The sequence below is a fragment of the Nerophis ophidion genome, linkage group LG22, assembly GCF_033978795.1.
Source record: "Nerophis ophidion isolate RoL-2023_Sa linkage group LG22, RoL_Noph_v1.0, whole genome shotgun sequence".
Lineage (NCBI taxonomy): Eukaryota > Metazoa > Chordata > Actinopteri > Syngnathiformes > Syngnathidae > Nerophis > Nerophis ophidion.
Window position 1 is genome coordinate 39700670 of NC_084632.1, and position 20272 is coordinate 39720941.

Consider the following 20272-nt stretch of genomic DNA (forward strand, 5'->3'; position numbering starts at 1 on the left):
GAGTTCTGGTCAGGCAGCGGCTTTTTTTGCGATTTCCCGGATAGGCGGAAGAGGAATCTGTGTCGGATTTCAATTGATTGATTGATTGATACTTTTATTAGTAGATTGCACAGTTCAGTACATATTCCGTACAATTGACCACTAAATGGTAACACCCCAATAAGTTTTTCAACTTGTTTAAGTCGGGGTCCACGTTAATCAATTCATGGTACAAATATATACTATCAGCATAATACAGTCATCACACAAGTTAATCATCATAGTATGTACATTGAATGATTTACATTATTTACAATCCGGGGGGTGGGATGAGGAGCTTTGGTTGATATCAGCACTTCAGTCATCAACAATTGCATCAACAGAGAAATGTGGACATTGAAACAGTGTAGGTCTTATTTAGTAGGATATGTACAGCCAGCAGAGAACATAGTGAGTTCAGATAGCATAAGAACAAGTATATACATTAGAAGTACATTTGAGTTGTTTATAATCCGGGGAGATGGGATGTGAATGGAGGAGGGTATTAGTAAAGTGTTGAAGTTGCCTGGAGGTGTTGTTTTAGAGCGGTTTTGAAGGAATATAGAGATGCACTTACTTTTATACCTGTTGGGAGTGCATTCCACATTGATGTGGCATAGAAAGAGAATGAATTAAGACCTTTGTTGGATCGGAATATGGGTTTAACGTGGTTTGTGGAGCTCCCCCTGGTGTTGTGGTTATGGCGGTCATTTAAGGAAGTAATTTGACATGTACTTCGGTATCAAGGATGTGTAGCGGATTTTATAGACCAGGCTCAGTGCAAGTTGTTTTACTCTGTCCTCCACCCTGAGCCAGTCCACTATGGAGAAGTGGGTTGGATTGAGGTGTGATCTGGGGTGGAGGTCTAAAAGTAACCGGACTAGCTTATTCTGGGATGTTTGGAGTCTAGATTTGAGGGTTTTGGAGGTGCTGGGGTACCAGGAGGTGCAAGCGTAATCGAAGAAGGGTTGAATGAGAGTTCCCGCTAGAATCCTCAAGGTGCTTTTGTTGACCAGAGAGGAGATTCTGTAGAGGAATCTCGTCCTTTGGTTGACCTTTTTGATCACCTTGGTTGCCATTTTATCACAGGAAAGATTAGCCTCTAGAATGGAACCTAGGTAGGTGATCTCATCCTTCCTGGTGATAACAATGTCACCCACTTTTATAGTGAAGTCACTGACCTTCTTAAGTTCGATATGGGACCCAAATAGGATGGATTCCGTTTCACCTAAGTGTATGGATAGCTTGTTGTCAGCGAGCCAGGTGCAAATATTGAGGAGTTCAGCACTGAGGATTTGTTCCACCTGTGACTTGTCCTCGCCGGATACCAGCAGGGCCGAGTCATCCGCATACAGGAACAATTCACAGTGGCATGCTGATGGCATGTCATTTACGTATATTAGGAACAGTAAAGGTCCTAGTATACTGCCTTGGGGGACTCCACAGCTTACTGAAAGGGGGGGGGACATGGTGCCGTTCACCTCCACCACCGGTATCCTCCCCTCCAAGTAAGATTGCATCCAGCTCGATGAGGTTTCGTCGAATCCGATAGTGCAGGTTTCTTCTATACATGTTTGTTAGAATAATCTTGTGTAAGTTATCACGCAACTCTTATGCTTAAAGGCAGTTGCCATGGTTACTATCAAATGTGCTGAAGTTGTACTTTTCTATCCGTGCAAAGGGACGACTTGCAAATCCAAGATCGCGAGTCGTATCTTATCAATGTTTGTGTCCGGAACATCGAGTACCGTGACAAAGCAGAGACAGGGCGATATCACGAGTGTCAGCAGATTTCTGAGTAATATCATATATTGTGTCTAACTGGGGTTGCTAAAATGACCCCCTTCCTTCAGAAGAAGCTTCAGTGATGTAACCAGGGACCTCCCAAATAAATACAGGAGCATGCGTGCTGTGCCTTGGAGCGTGGTGGGAGATTGTAACTGAGTGTGCAGCCCCAAACGTCTCTCCTCATTGAGCCAAATTGAACTCTGTCTCTGCATGATTCCTTGCTTCTTGTCAGTTTAATAGATGTCATCAGTGTTTGAACCTGACATTAAGTTCTTGTTTTTGCAATCTTCTACTTACAGACATCAAGCACTAATAAATTATAAAACAATGACATGCATTGAGGACCGACTTGTTTTTCGTGTGTCTGCAGATTCTTCACTTACTTTAAAGGGATCGAAGTGACTGACAACTGCATGGTGAACATTTATCCAGTTGGCGAAGACTTCTACGCTGTTACAGAAACCAACTACATTACAAAAGTGGATCCCGACTCACTGGAAACGTTAAAGAAGGTGAGAGTCACGGATACAAGACAACGCCGATAAATACAAAGCGGTCGATAGAGTGTTGAATGTGCTCACATGACTGCAGGTGGACCTGTGTAAGTACCTGTCTGTGAACGGGGTGACGGCCCACCCCCACATCGAGGCGGACGGGACCGTGTACAACATCGGTAACTGCTTTGGAAAGAACATGAGTCTGGCTTACAACATTGTCAGGATCCCACCTGCTCAGACAGGTGAGTCACATTTTGGTGGTTATTTTAAAGAGTAAAACCATGGCCCTCATTGGCAATCAACACACTCCTGTTCCTGGTTGCCAATCAGGATGCTTCATATGCCACTGTTTGCTTTGCACCGAAACAAACATAACTTCCCCGATGCTGCCGGTATTGTCACAGTATAGCTCGGTATACCTCGGTTGGTAGAGTGGCCGTGCCAACAACTTGAGGGTTGCAAGTTCGATTCCCGCTTCAGCCATCCTAGTCACTGCCGTTGTGTCCTTGGGCAAGACACTTTACCCACCTGCTCCCAGTGCCACCCACACTGGTTTAAATGTAACTTAGATAGTGGGTTTCACTATGTAAAGCGCTTTGAGTCACTTGAGAAAAGCGCTATATAAATATAATTCACTTCACTTCACTTCACAACGTTTTTAGCAGACATTATTGTAAGGTTTTGTATTCCTGTTCCTAAAAATCTGGTGATTGTATGGCTTAGATGCAGCCGCTCGGCCATGGAAACCCATTCCATGAAGCTCTCTGCGTACTGTACGTGGGCTAATTGGAAAGTCACATGAAGTTTGGAGCTCCGTAGCGACTGACCGTGCAGAAAGTCGGCGACCTCTTTGCTCTATGCGCTCCAGCATCCTCTCTGTCGGTTTACGCGGCCTACCACTTGGTGGCTGAGTTGCTGTTGTTCCCAAACTATCCCAGTTTCTTATAATAAAGCCGACAGTTGCTTTGGAATATTTAGGAGCGAGGAAATTTCACGACTGGATTTGTTGCACAGGTGGCATCCTATGACAGTTCCATGCTGGAAATCACTGAGAGCGGCCCCATTCTTTCGCAAATGTTTGTAGAAACAGTCTTTATGACTAAGTGCTTGATTTTACACACCTGATTCTCATCATTTGAATGGGTGGACAAATAATTTTGGCAATAGAGCAGGGGTCACCAATGTTTTTGAAACCAAGAGCTACCTCTTGGGTACTGATTAATGTGAAGGGCTACCAGTTTGATACACATTTAAATAAATTGCCAGAAATAGCCAATTTGCTCAATTTACTTTTAATTAAAAAAAAACTATATATATAAAAGAATGGGTATTTTTGTCTGTCATTCCGTCGTACATTTTTTTTTCCTTTTACGGAAGGTTTTTTATAGGGAATAAATGATGACAAAAACACTTAATTGAAGAGGAGAAAACACAAAAAAAGGAAAATTACATTTTAAAAAACAGTTTATCTTCAATTTCGACTCTTTAAAATTCAAAATTCAACCGAAAAAAAGAAGAGAAAAACTAGCGAATTTGAATCTTTTTTAAAAAATTTAAAAAATAATTTATGGAACATCATTAGTAATTTTTCCTGATTAAGATTAATTTTAGAATTTTGATGACATATTTTAATTAGGTTAAAATCCAATCTGCACTTTGTTAGAATATATAACAAATTGGACCAAGCTATATTTCTAACAAAGACAAATCATTATTTCTTCTAAATTTTCCAGAAAAATTTCAAAAGAAATTCAAAAGACTTTGAAATAAGATTTAAATTTTCATTCTACAGATTTTCTAGATTTGCCAGAATAATTTTTTTGAATATTAATCATAAGTTTGAAGAAATATTTCACAAATATTCTTCGTCGAAAAAAACTGAAGCTAAAATGAAGAATTAAATTAAAATGTATTTATTATTATTTACAATAAAAAAATATATATATTTGAACATTGATTTAAATTGTCAGGAAAGAAGAGGAATGAAGTCAAAAGGTGAAAAGGTATATGTGTTTAAATATCCTAAAATCAATTTTAAGGTTGTATTTTTTCTCTAAAATTGTCTTTCTGAACGTTATAAGAAGCAAAGTAAAAAAAATAAATGAATTAATTTAAACAAGTGATGACCAAGTCTTTCAAATATTTTCTTGGATTTTCAAATTCTATTTGAGTTTTGTCTCTCTTAGAATTAAAAATGTCAAGCAAAGCGAGACCAGTTTGCTAGTAAATAAATAAAAAATAGAGGCAGCTCACTGGTAAGTGCTGCTATTTGAGCTATTTTTAGAACAGGCCAGCGAGCGACTCATCTGGTCCTTACGGGCTACCTGGTGCCCGCGGGCACCAAGTTGGTGACCCCTGCAATATAGTGATTTATGATATTGATGAATAACACTGAAGTCAACTCAAAGGAGGATTTTAATTTTTATTTTGATTAAGTACAACATAATCATCAGTATGTATTATTTATTTTTACTCTCTCTGACATTCCGCAACTGTGTCTTTCCAGACAAGTCGGACCCCTTGGAGAAATCCCAGGTCATTGTTCAGCTCCCAAGCAGTGAGAGATTAAAACCCTCCTACATACACAGGTACTGTCTCCATTTATACAATGAAAAACTAAAATCTAAACAAACTCAAGAGTATGCAAGAGTGTGTTTGCCACAGTGAAGTCCACCTTGAGGAAAGGGAAAAGTGCCAGTCCGGACAGGATCCCCCTAGAAGTCCCCAAAAACTGCGATCTCGATAACATTTTCCTGGAGATCTGCAACCAGGCTCTAATAGAGAACATCAAGCCCGACATATGGTCCTTGTCAGACATAATCCATGTTCCCAAATTTGGAGATCTGTCTAAACCAGACAACCATGTTGGCATTAACCTGACCTCAAGCTATAAAACTGCATGATATTAAAGGCCTACTGAAAGCCACTACTAGCGACCACGCAGTCTGATAGTTTATATATCAATGATGAAATACTAACATTGCAACACATGCCAATTTACTAAATTGCAATTTTAAATTTTGCGCAAAGTATCCTGTTGAAAACGTCACGATATGACGGGCATGACGTCACGGATTGTAGCGGACATTTTGATCCAGCACCGATCCCGTCTATAAGTCGTCTGCTTTAATCGCAGAATTACACAGTATTCTGGACATCTGTGTTGCTTAATATTTTGCAATTTGTTCAATTAATAATGGAGACGTCAAAGAAGAAAGATGTAGGTGGGAAGAGGTGTATTGCGGCCGCCTTTAGCCACACAAACACAGCCGGTTTTTCCTTGTTTCCTTGTTTACATTATCGAAAGCTGATGGTGAAGCTTTACTATGGAACAGAGTTCCCTACCACATGTCAACTGGCAGGTTTCGGTGACAAAATGGTGGTAATAAGTCGGCTCTTAAGGTAGACATGAGCGGAGAGTTTGCGTCGTTCTTCCTGCAGCTGCGGACTCTCTTGCCTCCTCCCACCGGCCGCCCCCGACCGTCGGATGCTTACACCGTGGAGGAGGGGAAGAAAAACAAAAATCTCAGCCCGGCTGCCTTGCCTTGTCGAGAAACGTGGCTTCCCTCGGAGACACTGGCGGTCACCACACCCCTCCGACTTTCAGGTATGACCATATAATCTCACTAAAACACTAGTAACACAATAAGCAGATTTTCCAGAATTATCCTAGTAAATGTGTCTAACAGCATCTGAATCGCTCCCACTTTCCTCATCCACGAATCTCTCATCCTCGCTCAAATTAATGGGGAAATTGTCGCTTTCTCGGTCCGAATCGCTCTCGCTGCTGGTGGCCATGATTGTAAACAATGTTCAGATGTGAGGAGCTCCACAACCCGTGAAGTCACGCGGACATTGTCCGCTACTTCCGATACAGGCAAGGCTTGTTTATTAGCGACCAAAAGTTGCGAACTTTATCGTCGATGTTCTCTACTAAATATGGCAATATCGCGAAATGATCAAGTATGACACATAGAATGGACCTGCTATCCCCGTTTAAATAAGAACATCTCATTTCAGTAGGCCTTTAAACCGGATTAGGGACCCCATTGACCCGCATCCAAAATGGCTTCAGAAAGGGAAGGACCACCGTAGGCCAGATCCTGGCCTTAAAGAGAAACATTGAGTAGGTGAAGAAGAACAACTCGACAGCAGTGCTGTTTCATTGATTTCAAAAAGGCACTTGATTTGTGTTGCTTAAGGCGGCCGAAATACACCGCTTCCCACCTACATCTTTCTTCTTTGATGTCTCCATTATTAATTGAACAAATTGCAAAAAATTCAGCAACAGAGATGTCCAGAATACTGTGTAATTATGCGATGAATATAGTCGGGATCGGGCTGGAACTAAATGTCTGCTACAATCCGTGACATCATCATACCACGACATTTTCAACAGGATACTTCGCGCGAAATTAAAAATTGCAATTTAGTCAACTAAAAAGGCCGTAATACTGGGAGTCCTCAAGAACCCCTGCTGTAGCCCTGGCAGACCTAGACTATGCTGATCGCACGGAGCAGGCACAGGACCTCCTGAACAGACTGAAGGTGGAATGTGCCAGGGTTGGCCTCGGACTGAACGCAAAGAAGACTGAGGTATTCACCTATAACCTACGAATGGACCACCCGCCAATACCAACATCAGATGGCAACGCTCTGCGAGAGATCAATGACTTCAAGTACTTGGGTTCCTGGATGAACTCCACAGAACAAGACCTTAAGGCCAGGAAGGTACTGGCGTGGAGGGGTCCTGAATGGTATGTCAAGAGTTTGTTGCTCGAATCTCCCCCGACACATAAAGCTGAGTCTATTCCACGCCACTGTGGAGTCTGTCCTCCTGGATGGCTGCGGAAGCTGGACCCTGACACCCACCCTGCAGAAGTCCCTAGTCGGGAGCTTCGGGAATCACTAATAAGCCTCAGTCCTTTGAACGCAGATTTCTTGCCGGGACATATGGTACAATACAATCGGCAAGATAGGATATGTATAGTCGTACTTGAAAGTCAAAGGGGTGTGGTGACCGCCAATGTCTTTGAGGGAAGACACGTTTTTGGACGAGGCAAAGCGAAGGCAGCCGGTCGGGCCGAGCTGAGCTTTTTTTTCCCCCTCCTCCTCGGTGGAAGCATCCCATGTTCGGGGGCGGCCGGTCGGAGGAGGCAAGAGAGTCGCAGCTGCCTCTTTGACAGGTGGACGACGAAGAACGCAAGCTCTGCTCATGTCTACGGTAAGAGCCTACTTATTGCCACAATTCTCTCACCGAAACCTGCCGGTTGACATGTTTGCTTGACCGCTCTGTTCCATAGTAAAGCTTCACCTTCGGGAATGTAAACAAGGAAACACAGGCTGTGTTTGTGTTGCTAAAGGCGGCCGAAATACACCGCTTCCCACCTACATCTTTCTTCTTTGATGTCTCCATTATTAATTGAACAAATTGCAAAAAATTCAGCAACAGAGATGTCCAGAATACTGTGTAATTATGCGATGAATATAGCTGGGATCGGGCTGGAACAAAATGTCTGCTACAATCCGCACTCGTCATCATACCACGACGTTTTCAACAGGATACTTCGCGCAAAATTTAAAATTGCAATTTAGTCAACTAAAAAGGCCGTATTGGCAGGTGTTGCAATGTTAATATTTCATCATTGATATATAAACTATCAGACTGCGTGGTCGGTAGTAGTGGCTTTCAGTAGGCCTTTAAGGACAACTGGTAGAAAAATAATTATTAATCTACTTTATTTACTGTTAAAATTTGCTTACTTTCTCTTTTCTCTTCTGTTAAAATGAAATAAGCACGTATCCTTCCGTTGTTTGATACTTTACATTAGTTTTGGATGATAACACCAATTTAAGTATCATTTTGATACCAATTATCATACATTGGTCATGTTCAAAGTCCTCATGTGTCCAGGGACATATTTCCTGAGTTTTTTAAACATCAATCAATCAATCAATGTTTACTTATATAGCCTTAAATCACTAGTGTCTCAAAGGGCTGCACAAACCACCACGACATCCTCGGTAGGCCCACATAAGGGCAAGGAAAACTCACACCCAGTGGGACATCGGTGACAATAATGACCCAGTGGGACGTCGGTGACAATAATGACTATGAGAACCTTGGAGAGGAGGAAATCAATGGATGTTGAGCGGGTCTAACATGATACTGTGAAAGTTCAATCCACAATGGATCCAACACAGTCGCGAGAGTCCAGTCCAAAGCGGATCCAACACAGCAGCGAGAGTCCCGTTCACAGCGGAGCCAGCTGGAAACCATCCCAAGCGGAGGCGGATCAGCAGCGCAGAGATGTCCCCAGCCGATACACAGGCAAGCAGTACATGGCCACCGGATCGGACCGGACCCCCTCCACAGGGGAGAGTGGGACATAGAAGAGAAAGAAAATAAACAGAAGATCAACTGGTCTAAAAACATAAAAACATAGTATAAATGTAAAAAAAAACGAACAAAGATGCTGTGATGCCAAAAAGTATTGATGTAATCATTGTAGTATGGACTAGATACGCTTCTGTACTCGATATCATTACAGTGGATGTCAAGTGTTTAAATAGGCCTTTAATGCAAGATGTTTAAATGTACTTCATTGAAGTATACTTTTTTTTTTTTTTAAGTCCTAAATTGTATACATCCGTTTCTCTTTGCTTGTGTTTCTTTAGTTTTGGTTTGACGGACAACTATTTTGTCTTCGTGGAGCAGCCGGTAAAAATCAACCTGCTCAAGTTCCTGTCGGCTTGGAGCGTCAGAGGTGCGACATACATGGACTGCTTCGAATCTAACGAGACCATGGGGGTAGGTGAGCTCGTTATCGTGTCGTCTGTTTTACACGCATATAAAGTTATAATTTCTGGCTTAAAATATCTGTTGTGTGTGTTTGATGGAGTTGAAGGTTAGCACTCCAAGGGCCAGATCTACTTAAGGTTTGCAAAAGTGATCTACTATGCTCTGCACAGAGAGGAATGTGTCTGTTAAATGGACAAGAGGGATTTTAATCCATTTAGAAGATGCAAATAGAATCATCTTGCGCTCGAAATCCATCCATCCATCCATCCATTTTCTACCGCTTATTCCCTTTTGGGGTCGCGGGGGGCGCTGGCGCCTATCTCAGCTACAATCGGGCGAAAGGCGGGGTACGCCCTGGACAAGTCGCCACCTCATCGCAGGGCCAACACAGAAAGACAGACAACATTCACACTCACATTCAAACACTAGGGCCAATTAGCTATTTTTCGTCCTGTAGGGTTGACCCTCGTAAAAAAAACTTACTTTATTTGTCGCCTTAGAGACAAGGATTGGTGATTTACAAGTAGCTAAAACACTGCCAACAGCGGATGGACATTAGTCGCTAGATAGCTAGCCATGTCTTAAAGCACCTCTTCCTGAGGGCGTTTCAGTGTTATAACTTCACCTTTACCTTTAGTTTTTAAGCCAAAATGTGTCTGTTGTCCCTTTTCTGTCTACATACTGTCTGCTTGTAAGTACTCTGTGATTGTGTGCTGCCGAACATGCTCCTCTGCTCGTAAACCAGCAATGACATGACGTGACGAGGACGCGGGCGCGGAGGGGTGAAATCGAATTTTTTTAAGACTAAAACTGTTCCACGACCGCCGTTGTGTATAACACGGCAAACTGGCACAGTTACGCACAAATAGCTGTGACAAAGGAGTCGATCGTGCTGCAAAGACAGATGATTGAGAGAGAGAGAATATTCCCTACATATTTGAATAGTCAAAAATACAAATATTAGACGTATTGTGTTTTCAGCAATGTTATTTTATAACTTTATAGCTGCTGAATGACTTAAGGGGCGGATTAAAACAAATTAATTGGGGCTGTTTTGGTGGTTAGCGGCCATTTTTTTTGTCATAATAGGAAATATATTATTAGAATACAGTACCGAGTCCATCTTCTTCCGCTTATCCGAGGACGGGTCGCGGGGGTAGCAGCCTAAGCAGGGAAGTCCAGACTTCCCTCTCCCCAGCCACTTGGTCCAGCTCCTCCCAGGGGATCCCGAGGCATTCCCAGGCCAGCGGGAGATATAGTTTTCCCAACGTGTCCTGGGTCTTCCTCGTGGCCTCCTACCGGTCAGACGTGCCTGAAACATCTCCCTCGGCAGGCGTTCAGGTGGCATCCTGACCAGAAAATAAGCCAGTCCCAAAAAATATTTACCCATATATTAGCCGCTTCGGACTATAAATTAGCAGATATACTCATTGTGAAATGAGTTATGTACACAGAAATATTCTGAAAATGTTAATTCAAGTACCTTCAAATTGGTGCCAGTAAAACGGCCGAGCAAACAAAACGGAAGTCATCGTCATCAGCCAGAAAGTAGCTCTCCAATCAGCTAAACAGATTTGTCTTAGTGAATTTACTGAGGAAATTGTGAAACTGAAACAATACAAACAAAATGCCGTTGGAAGTAATAATACTAACATAGACACTTGTAGACGTTTTAGCATATTAGCTTATGCTAGCCATTGCATTACGATAAAACGCACAAATATGCATGAAAACACTCCTACAGACATCACGCGTGGGACGGTCTTATTAAGAATAAACCGTTTTAGTAATATTGTAAAACTTACAAACATTGCATGGAGTGATGAATGAAGAACCCGCACGAGTGGCAACGCTATGGATGGCTCAAAGACTTAAAAAAAAAAAAAAGCATTACCGATAAATGGAAGGGCACTGTAAGCAAATTCCTCCTAATGATTGTGCTATATTATATAATAAAGCTGGACAAAGTGGCTGGGGAGAGGAAAGTCTGGGCTTCCCTGCTTAGGCTGCTGCCCCCGCGACCTGACCTCTGATAAGCGGAAGACGACACTTGGATGGATGGACATCCTTGTTATTGCAGTTATCCATAAAATAGTAAAGTAAAAGTAGTGGCTTAATATAGAGGGGGGTTGCCCACATAGGTAGTCCTCTCCAAGGTTCTCATAGTCATCATTGTCACCGACGTCCCACTGGGTGTGATTTTTCCTTGCCCTTATGTGGGCCTACCGAGGATGTTGTAGTGGTTTGTGTTGTGGTTTGTGCAGCCCTTTGAGACACTAGTGATTGAGGGCTATATAAGTAAACATTGATTGATTGATTGATTGATTATTAATCACAACACCGCGGCCCCTCCGAGCACAGAAGTTCAGATTGATAAGAAATAGTTTACGTTGTCTAGATTCTGTATTGCAGAAAAGGTGGTACGTGTTATATATGTGTGCTGCGTGTTTAACAACACAGCAAAACATCAAACATTGCAAAGTGTGATAACAAGAATGTGGAGGGAAATGAGTGTCTCCATGGTGACAGCTGTAGCACACGCTGTCAGGTTCAAACATCGATGACATCTATTAAACAAGACCAGAAGCAAGGAAATAAACAGAGACAATAATTCAATTTAGCTCAATTGAGGAGAGACGTGGAATTTTCCAAGCCTTTGCTTGGTGCAACAAATTCAGGCTCTTGTCTGCTCATTGGGAACTCAGAACGGAAAGTGTTTTGATAACTTATAACAATTTTTTTGACACACGCCACATCCTTATTTAAATAAGGCTATCTACACCACTTATGCACTTGTTATTAATTGTACACGCACTCTTACTAGGACCATAGGGCGCACCGGACTATAAGACGCACTGCCGATGAATGGTCTGTTTTTGATCTTTTTTCACATATAAGGCGCACTAAAGGAGTCCATCCATCCATCCATCCATTTTCTACCGCTTATTCCACCGGATTATAAAACGCACTGCCGATGAATGGTCTGTTTTTGATCTTTTTTCACATATAAGGCGCACTAAAGGAGTCCATCCATCCATCCATCCATTTTCTACCGATTATTCCCTTTCGGGGTCGCGGGGGGCACTGGCGCCTATCTCAGCTACAATCGGGCGGAAGGCAGGGTACACCCTGGACAAGTCGCCACCTCATCGCAGGGCCAACACAGATAGACAGACAACATTCACACTCACATTCACACACTAGGGACCATTTAGTGTTGCCAATCAACCTATCCCCAGGTGCATGTCTTTGGAAGCGGGAGGAAGCCGGAGTACCCGGAGGGAACCCACGCATTCACGGGGAGAACATGCAAACTCCACACAGAAAGATCCCGAGCCTGGATTTGAACCCAGGACTGCAGGACCTTTGTATTGTGAGGCAGACGCACTAACCCCTCTGCCACCGTGAAACATTAGCTGTGATGCTAGCGGAGCGGTGCAGGTGGTAATACGAGAGAAAGAAGATGTAAATCTGGTAACAAATGAAGGAAGGATTCATTCCTAAAAGGGTCCATCATCTGTCGGTGGTTTGGCTTCAAGCAGGAAAAAGTCGAACATTTATGCGGCAAAAGTGTTGCTGAAAAAAGTAGCAGCTACTGCTAATGTTGCGCCATTTGAAAAGTCAACGGCTATGAAATAAAGAGTGCTTGAAATTCCGCATGTCAACATCTCCGGTCGATGCCACACCCACAAAATGCCGATGCAACCGTTTCCAGATCGAACGAAAAAAATAGTCAACAACAGGATTTAATAACGTCCGCAGGAACCTACCACATAGCGAAGGACATACACTATTTGATTTCCTATTACGCAGCTCATTATTATGTGACTTACTGAAATATCTTGTGTGACATCATGCACAAAAGTGCACTTTATTTGTTTTTTTACTATTGTAGTGGTGTTCTGTACAAAAAGTGCACTTTATTATAGTGTTGTTTGGATATGTCATCTTAGTGACATCATGCACAAAAGTGCACTTTGTTATAGTGTTGTTTTGATATGTCATCTTAGTGACATCATGCACAAAAGTGCACTTTATTTGTTTTTAACTATTGTAGTGGCATTCTGTACAAAAAGTGCACTTTATTATAGTGTTGTTTGGATATGTCATCTTAGTGACATCATGCACAAAAGTGCACTTTATTTGTTTTTAACTATTGTAGTGGCATTCTGTACAAAAAGTGCACTTTATTATAGTGTTGTTTGGATACGTCATCTTAGTGACATCATGCACAAAAGTGCACTTTATTATAGTGTTGTTTTGATATGTCATCCTAGTGACATCATGCACAAAAGTGCACTCATAGCTTGTTTTAAAGTGTCCCTGACAATCTTGAACTTTCTGTTTTGTTTTAAAGCAAAATATGGAGATATACTGTATATCGTGTATCGCGATACGGCCGAACAATATCGAGATATTACAAACCCCATTTCCATATGAGTTGGGAAATCGTGTTAGATGTAAATATAAACGGAATGCAATGATTTGCAAAGCCTTTTCAACCCATATTCAATTGAATGCGTGGCGCAGTGGCCGTGCGCAACCCGAGGGTCCCTGGTTCAATCCCCACCTAGTACCAACCTCGTCACGTCCGTTGTGTCCTGAGCAAGACACTTCACCCTTGCTCCAGATGGGTGCTGGTTAGCGCCTTGCATGGCAGCTCCCTCCATCAGTGTGTGAATGTGTGTGAATGGGTAAATGTGGAAGTAGTGTCAAAGCGCTTTGAGTACCTTGAAGGTGGAAAAGCGCTATACAAGTACAACCCATTTATTTATTTATTTACAGAGACAAGATATTTGATGTTCAAACTCATAAACTTTATTTTTTATTTTTTTGCAAATACTAATAAACTTAGAATTTCATGACAACAACACGTGCCAAAGTAGTTGGGAAAGGGCATGTTCACCATTTATTTTAAGAACACTTAATAAACGTTTGGGAACTGAGGAAACTAATTGTTGAAGCTTTGAAAGTGGAAATCGTTCCCATTCTTGTTTTATGTAGAGCTTCAGTTGTTCAACAGTCCGGGGTCTCCGCTGTCGTATTTTACGCTTCATAATGCACAACACATTTTCGATGGGAGACAGGTCTGGACTGCAGGCGGGCCAGGAAAGTACCCGCACTCTTTTTTTTTTTTTTTTTACAAAGCCACGCTGTTGTAACACGTGCTGAATCTGGCTTGGCGTTGTCTTGCTGAAATAAACAGGGGCGTCCATGAAAAGGACGGCGCTTAGATGGCAGCATATGTTGTTCCAAAACCTGTATGTACCTTTCAGCATTAATGGTGCCTTCACAGATGTGTAAGTTACCCATGCCTTGGGCACTAATGCACCCCCATACCATCACAGATGCTGGCTTTTCAACTTTGCATCGATAACAGTCTGGATAGTTCGCTTCCCCTTTGGTCCGGATGACACGATGTCGAATACTTCCAAAAACAATTTGAAATGTGGACTCGTCAGACCACAGAACACTTTTCCGCTTAACATCAGTCCATCTTAGATGAGCTCGGGCCCAGAAAAGCCGGCGGCCTTTCTGGATGTTGTTGATAAATGGCTTTTGCTTTCCTGGTAGAGCTTTAACTTGCACTTAGAGATGTAGCGACCAACTGTATTTAGTGACAGTGGTTTTCTGAAGTGTTCCTGAGCCCATGTGGTGATATCCTTTAGATATTGATGTCGGTTTTTGATACAGTGCCGTCTGAGGGATGGAAGGTCACGGTCATTCAATGTTGGTTTCCGGCCATGTCGCTTACGTGGAGTGATTTCTCCAGATTCTCTGAACCTTTTGATGATATTATGGACCGTAGATGTTGAAATCCCTAAATTTCTTGCAATTGCACTTTGAGAAACGTTGTTCTTAAACTGTTTGACTATTTGCTCACGCAGTTGTGGACAAAGGGGTGTACCTCGCCCCGTCCTTTCTTGTGAAAGACTGGGAAGCTGTTTTTATAGCCAATCATGGCACCCACCTGTTCCCAATTAGCCTGCACACCTGTGGGATGTTCCAAATAAGTGTTTGATGAGCATTCCTCAACTTTATCCGTATTTATCGCCACCTTTCCCAACTTGTTTGTCACGTGTTGCTGGCATCAAATTCTAAAGTTAATGATTATTTGCAAAAAAAAAAAAATGTTAATCAGTTTGAACATCAAATATGTTGTCTTTGTAGCATATTCAACTGAATATGGGTTGAAAATGATTTGCAAATCATTGTATTCTGTTTATATTTACATCTAACACAATTTCCCAACTCATATGGAAACGGGGTTTGTAATAAAAGCCCTAGTTTCCTCTATACTATATTATACTATACTTATGTTTAGAGGGGAAAGCACTTTGGTGACGTTTACAAACATTAAAAAAAATGTTTTTTGTTGTTTGATAATAAAGACTTTTTTTGATGTTAAGTATGAAAGACTTCAGTAAGAAGATGTGACTTCTGCAGACATGGTTCCACCTGGTCACGAAGGAGCCGGCGGCACACCTGAGCGACCACAAGTTCCGAACGTCAGCTTTCAACATCTTCCATCATATCAACGCCTACGAAGACCAGGGATTCATTGTCGTCGATCTCTGCGTGTGGAAAGGGTGAGTTTGATCGTGTGTGTGTGTGTGTGTGTGTGTGTGTGTGTGTGTGTGTGTGTGTGTGTGTGTGTGTGTGTGTGTGTGTGTGTGTGTGTGTGTGTGTGTGTGTGTGTGTGTGTGTGACATCATGCCTGTACTGTGGGCCACGACTCAATTTCCATTCTATTAATTAGGGACCGAATGTCCCTTTGGGCCAGAGGACCCTATTGTATTTCTAAGGTTTTATTATTATTATACCACCGCCTCTTTAAGCTGTAATTTGACCCCCTTAACATGCTTCAAAACTCACCATATTTGACACACATCAGGACTGGGGCGGCATAGCTCGGTTGGTAGAGTGGCCGTTCCAGCAACTTGGGGGTTGCAGGTTCGATTCCCGCTTCCGCCATCCTAGTCACTGCTGTTGTGTCCTTGGGCAAGACACTTTACCCACCTGCTCCCAGTGCCACCCACACTGGTTTAAATGGAACTTAGATATTGGGTTTCACTATGTAAAGGGCTTTGAGTCACTAGAGAAAAAGCGCTATATAAATATAATTCACTTCACTTCAGGACTGGCGAAAATTGCGATCTAATCAAAAAAACTAAACCCAAAACTCAAAATTACGCTCTAGCGCCCCCTAGGAAAAAACACAGACAAAACTGCTTTAACTTCCGTTGTCGAAGAGACATGAACAAAAAAAAAACATTTGTAAGTCTGACTTAGACCTAGATTTCATACACTGACCTTCAGCAAAAATGAACTGGAAGTTGGCAAAAAACCCTTCAAAACAAAAGTTTCCTAAAAAAATGTCATTTTTGCCTCTTTGAGCTGTAATTTGACCCCTTTAAAATGCTTCAAAACTCACCTAACTGGACACACACATCAGGACTGGCGAAAATTGTGATGTAATAAAAAAAAATCAAACCCCAAAACTCAAAATTGCGCTCTAGCGCCCCCTAGGAATGAAACACAGACAAAACTGCTCCTAGGAAAAAAACACAGACAAAACTGCTCGTAACTTTCGTTAGGAATGTCATAGAGACATGAAACAAGAACCTCTATGTAGGTCTGACTTAGACCTAGATTTCATACACTCACATCCTTCAGCAAAAATCAACAGGTAGTTGGCAAATACCCCTTCAAAACAAAAGTTTCCTAAAAAAATGTCATTTTTGCCCCTTTGAGCTGTAATTTGACCACTTTAAAATGCTTCAAAACTCACCTAACTGGACACACACATCAGGACTGGCGAAAACTGCTATCTAATAAAAAAAATCAAACCCCGAAACTCAAAATTGCGCTCTAGCGCCCCCTAGGAATGAAACACAGACAAAACTGCTCCTAGGAAAAAAACACAGACAAAACTGCTTGTAACTTCCGGTAGGAATGTTGTAGGGACATGAAACAAAAACTCTATGTAGGTCTCACTTAGACCTACATTTCATTCATTTACATCCTTCAGCAAAAATGAACTGGAAGTTGGCAAAAACCCCTTCAAAACAAAAGTTTCCTAAAAAATGTCATTTTTGCCTCTTTGAGCTGTAATTTGACCCCCTTAAAATGCTTCAAAACTCATCTAACTGGACACACACATCAGGACTGTTTAAAATTGCGATTTAATCAAAAAAACTAAACCCAAAACTCAAAATTACGCTCTAGCGCCCCCTAGGAAAAAACACAGACAAAACTGCTTGTAACTTCCGTTGTCGTAGAGACATGAAAAAAACAACCCATATGTAGGTCTGACTTAGACCTAGATTTCATACACTGACCTCCTTCAACAAAAATGAACTGGAAGTTGGCAAAAACCCCTTCAAAACAAAAGTTTCCTAAAAAAATGTCATTTTTGCCTCTTTGAGCTGTAATTTGACCCCCTTAAAATGCTTCAAAACTCACCAAACTGGACACACACATCAGGACTGGCGAAAATTGCGATGTAATAGAAAAAAATCAAACCCCAAAACTCAAAATTGCGCTCTAGCGCCCCCTAGGAATGAAACACAGACAAAACTGCTCCTCGGAAAAAAACACAGACAAAACTGCTTGTAACTTTCGTTAGGAATGTCATAGAGACATGAAACAAAAACCTCTATGTAGGTCTGACTTAGACCTAGATTTTATTCACTCACATCCTTCAGCAAAAATCAACAGGTAGTTGGATAAAACCCCTTCAAAACAAAAGTTTCCTAAAAAAAAAGTCATTTTTGCCTCTGAGCTGTAATTTGACCCCTTTAAAATGCTTCAAAACTCACCTAACTGGACACACACATCAGGACTGGCGAAAATTGCGATGTAATAAAAAAAATCAAACCCCAAAACTCAAAATTGCGCTCTAGCGCCCCCTAGGAATAAAACACAGATAAAACTGCTCCTAGGAAAAAAACACAGACAAAACTGCTTGTAACTTCCGGTAGGAATGTCATAGAGACATGAAACAAAAACCTCTATGTAGGTCTGACTTAGACCTAGATTTCATACACTCACATCCTTCAGCAAAAATCAACAGGAAGTTGGCAAAAACCCCTTCAAAACAAAAGTTTCCTAAAAAAAATGTCACTTTTGCCTCTTTGAGCTGTAATTTGACCCCTTTAAAATGCTTCAAAACTCACCTAACTAGACACACACATCAGGACTGGCGAAAATTGCGATCTAATCAAAAAAACAAAACCCAAAACTAAAAATTATGCTCTAGCGCCCCCTAGGAAAAAACACAGACAAAACTGCTTGTAACATCCGTTGTCGTAGAGACATGAAAAAAAAAACCATATGTAAGTCTGACTTATATCTAAATTTCATACACTGACCTCCTTCAGCAAAAATGAACTGGAAGTTGGCAAAAACCCCTTCAAAACAAAAGTTTCCTAAATGTCATTTTTGCCTCTTTGAGCTGTAATTTGACCCCTTTAAAATGCTTCAAAACTCACCTAACTGGACACACACATCAGGACTACCCAAAGCGCCTTATTGCAGTAAAACTTGCCAAGATGTCAGGTTCAAACACTGATGACATCTATTAAACAGACAAGAAGCAAGGAATCATGCAGAGACAGAGTTAAATTTTGCTCAATAAGGAGAGATGTTTTGGGCTGTACTCTAGTTACAGATCCAAACTACGCTCAAAAATTCAACCAGAAGCTTGTGGATGGCTACCTAAAGCGCCTTATTGCAGTGAAACTTGCCAAAGGACATGTAAGCAAATATTAACATTGCTGTATGTATACTTTTGACCCATTTTCAGTAGAGCCATAATAAATTCATAAAAGAACCAAACTTCATGACATCCAAGAGGCAGCATGTGAATATTTTAAAAAATGGGACCTAAAATTGAACCTGAGGGAACTTCACACTTTATTTCATGTCTTCCTGAGGAACAAGCATCCATTCTTACATAAAAAAGTGGTCACAGTTCTGAAGTCTGGTTCATAAAATGTGATTGTCTGTGTTTGCAGTTTTGACTTTGTGTACAACTACCTGTACCTGGCCAACATAAGGAAGGAGTGGGAGGAGGTTAAGAAAGCTGCCCTGAAAGCCCCTCAGCCCGAGGTCAGGCGATATGTTCTGCCTCTGGATATACACAGCGTGAGTACACAAAAACACCTGTTGTTGTTGTTGACTTCGGACTGATTCGAGGCTACAAGACATCAAGGCCGCGGAATAGAGACAGGCGGCAGGCTTACACACACGCGTGCATCCACAAAAAATATACGTCTCACACACATACCTCACCCCCATTCAACGCCCTTGACGTGCATCCCTTAGGGGTGATGGACCGCTGGGCAGGGCCTGAAGAGCTGCAGCCGGCCACCGTGGCCCCCACACGCCCTCCCCTCTGTTGCAAGTCTCCAGATGTATGTTTTTATATGTATATGTGCTTTGCTATGGAGGTCTTTTTACCCACTCCAGACTGGGCCGCCTTAGGAACCCAGTCTAGAGTGTATTTTTGTTACCCATCCTCCCCCAGCGTTGACCTTTTTCCCATCTTGTACGGGGCGCCTGGTGGCGACCCATCAGCGTTCCTGGTCCTACTCAGTGGCCTAGTGGTTAGAGTGTCCGCCCTGAGATCGGTAGGTTGTGAGTTCAAACTCACAACTCAAAAAAAATATATGCCACACACACACATCCCCCATCCCCCAACCCAACGTCTTTGACGCGAAACCCTAAGGGGAGATGGACCGCTGGGCAGCGTCTGAAGAGCTGCAGCCGGCCACTGTGGACCCCACACTCCCTCCCCTCTGTTGCAAGTCTCGAGATGTATGTTGTAATATGTATATGTGCTTTGCTATGGAGGGTTTTTTTACCCACTCCAGACTGGGCCCCCTTAGGACCCCAGTCTAGAGTGTATTTTTGTTACCCATCCTCCCCCAGCGTCGACCTTTTTCCCATCTTTTACGGGGCGTCTGCTGGCGACCTATCAGCGTTCCTGTTCCTAGTGGTTAGAGTGTCCGCCCTGAGATCGGTAGGTTGTGAGTTCAAACCCCGGCCGAGTCATACCAAAGACGATAAAAATGAAACCCATTACCTCCCTGCTTGACACTCAGCATCAAGGGTTGGAATTGGGGGGTTAAATCACCAAAAATGATTCCCGGGCGTGGCCAAC

The 20272-nt window shown here is 42.2% G+C and overlaps 1 protein-coding gene across 1 annotated transcript in view; it reads left to right on the forward strand.

Moving 5' to 3' along the window:
- The window catches only part of LOC133540847 (retinal Mueller cells isomerohydrolase-like), a 41313-nt gene that overhangs the window by 12075 nt on the left and 8966 nt on the right, over positions 1-20272 (forward strand). The window contains exons 6-11 of the mRNA XM_061883817.1: positions 2177-2318; positions 2398-2545; positions 4810-4891; positions 8982-9114; positions 15553-15695; positions 19125-19254. Coding sequence (XP_061739801.1) covers positions 2177-2318; positions 2398-2545; positions 4810-4891; positions 8982-9114; positions 15553-15695; positions 19125-19254 — 778 coding nt within the window. The remainder of the gene's footprint in view (positions 1-2176; positions 2319-2397; positions 2546-4809; positions 4892-8981; positions 9115-15552; positions 15696-19124; positions 19255-20272) is intronic.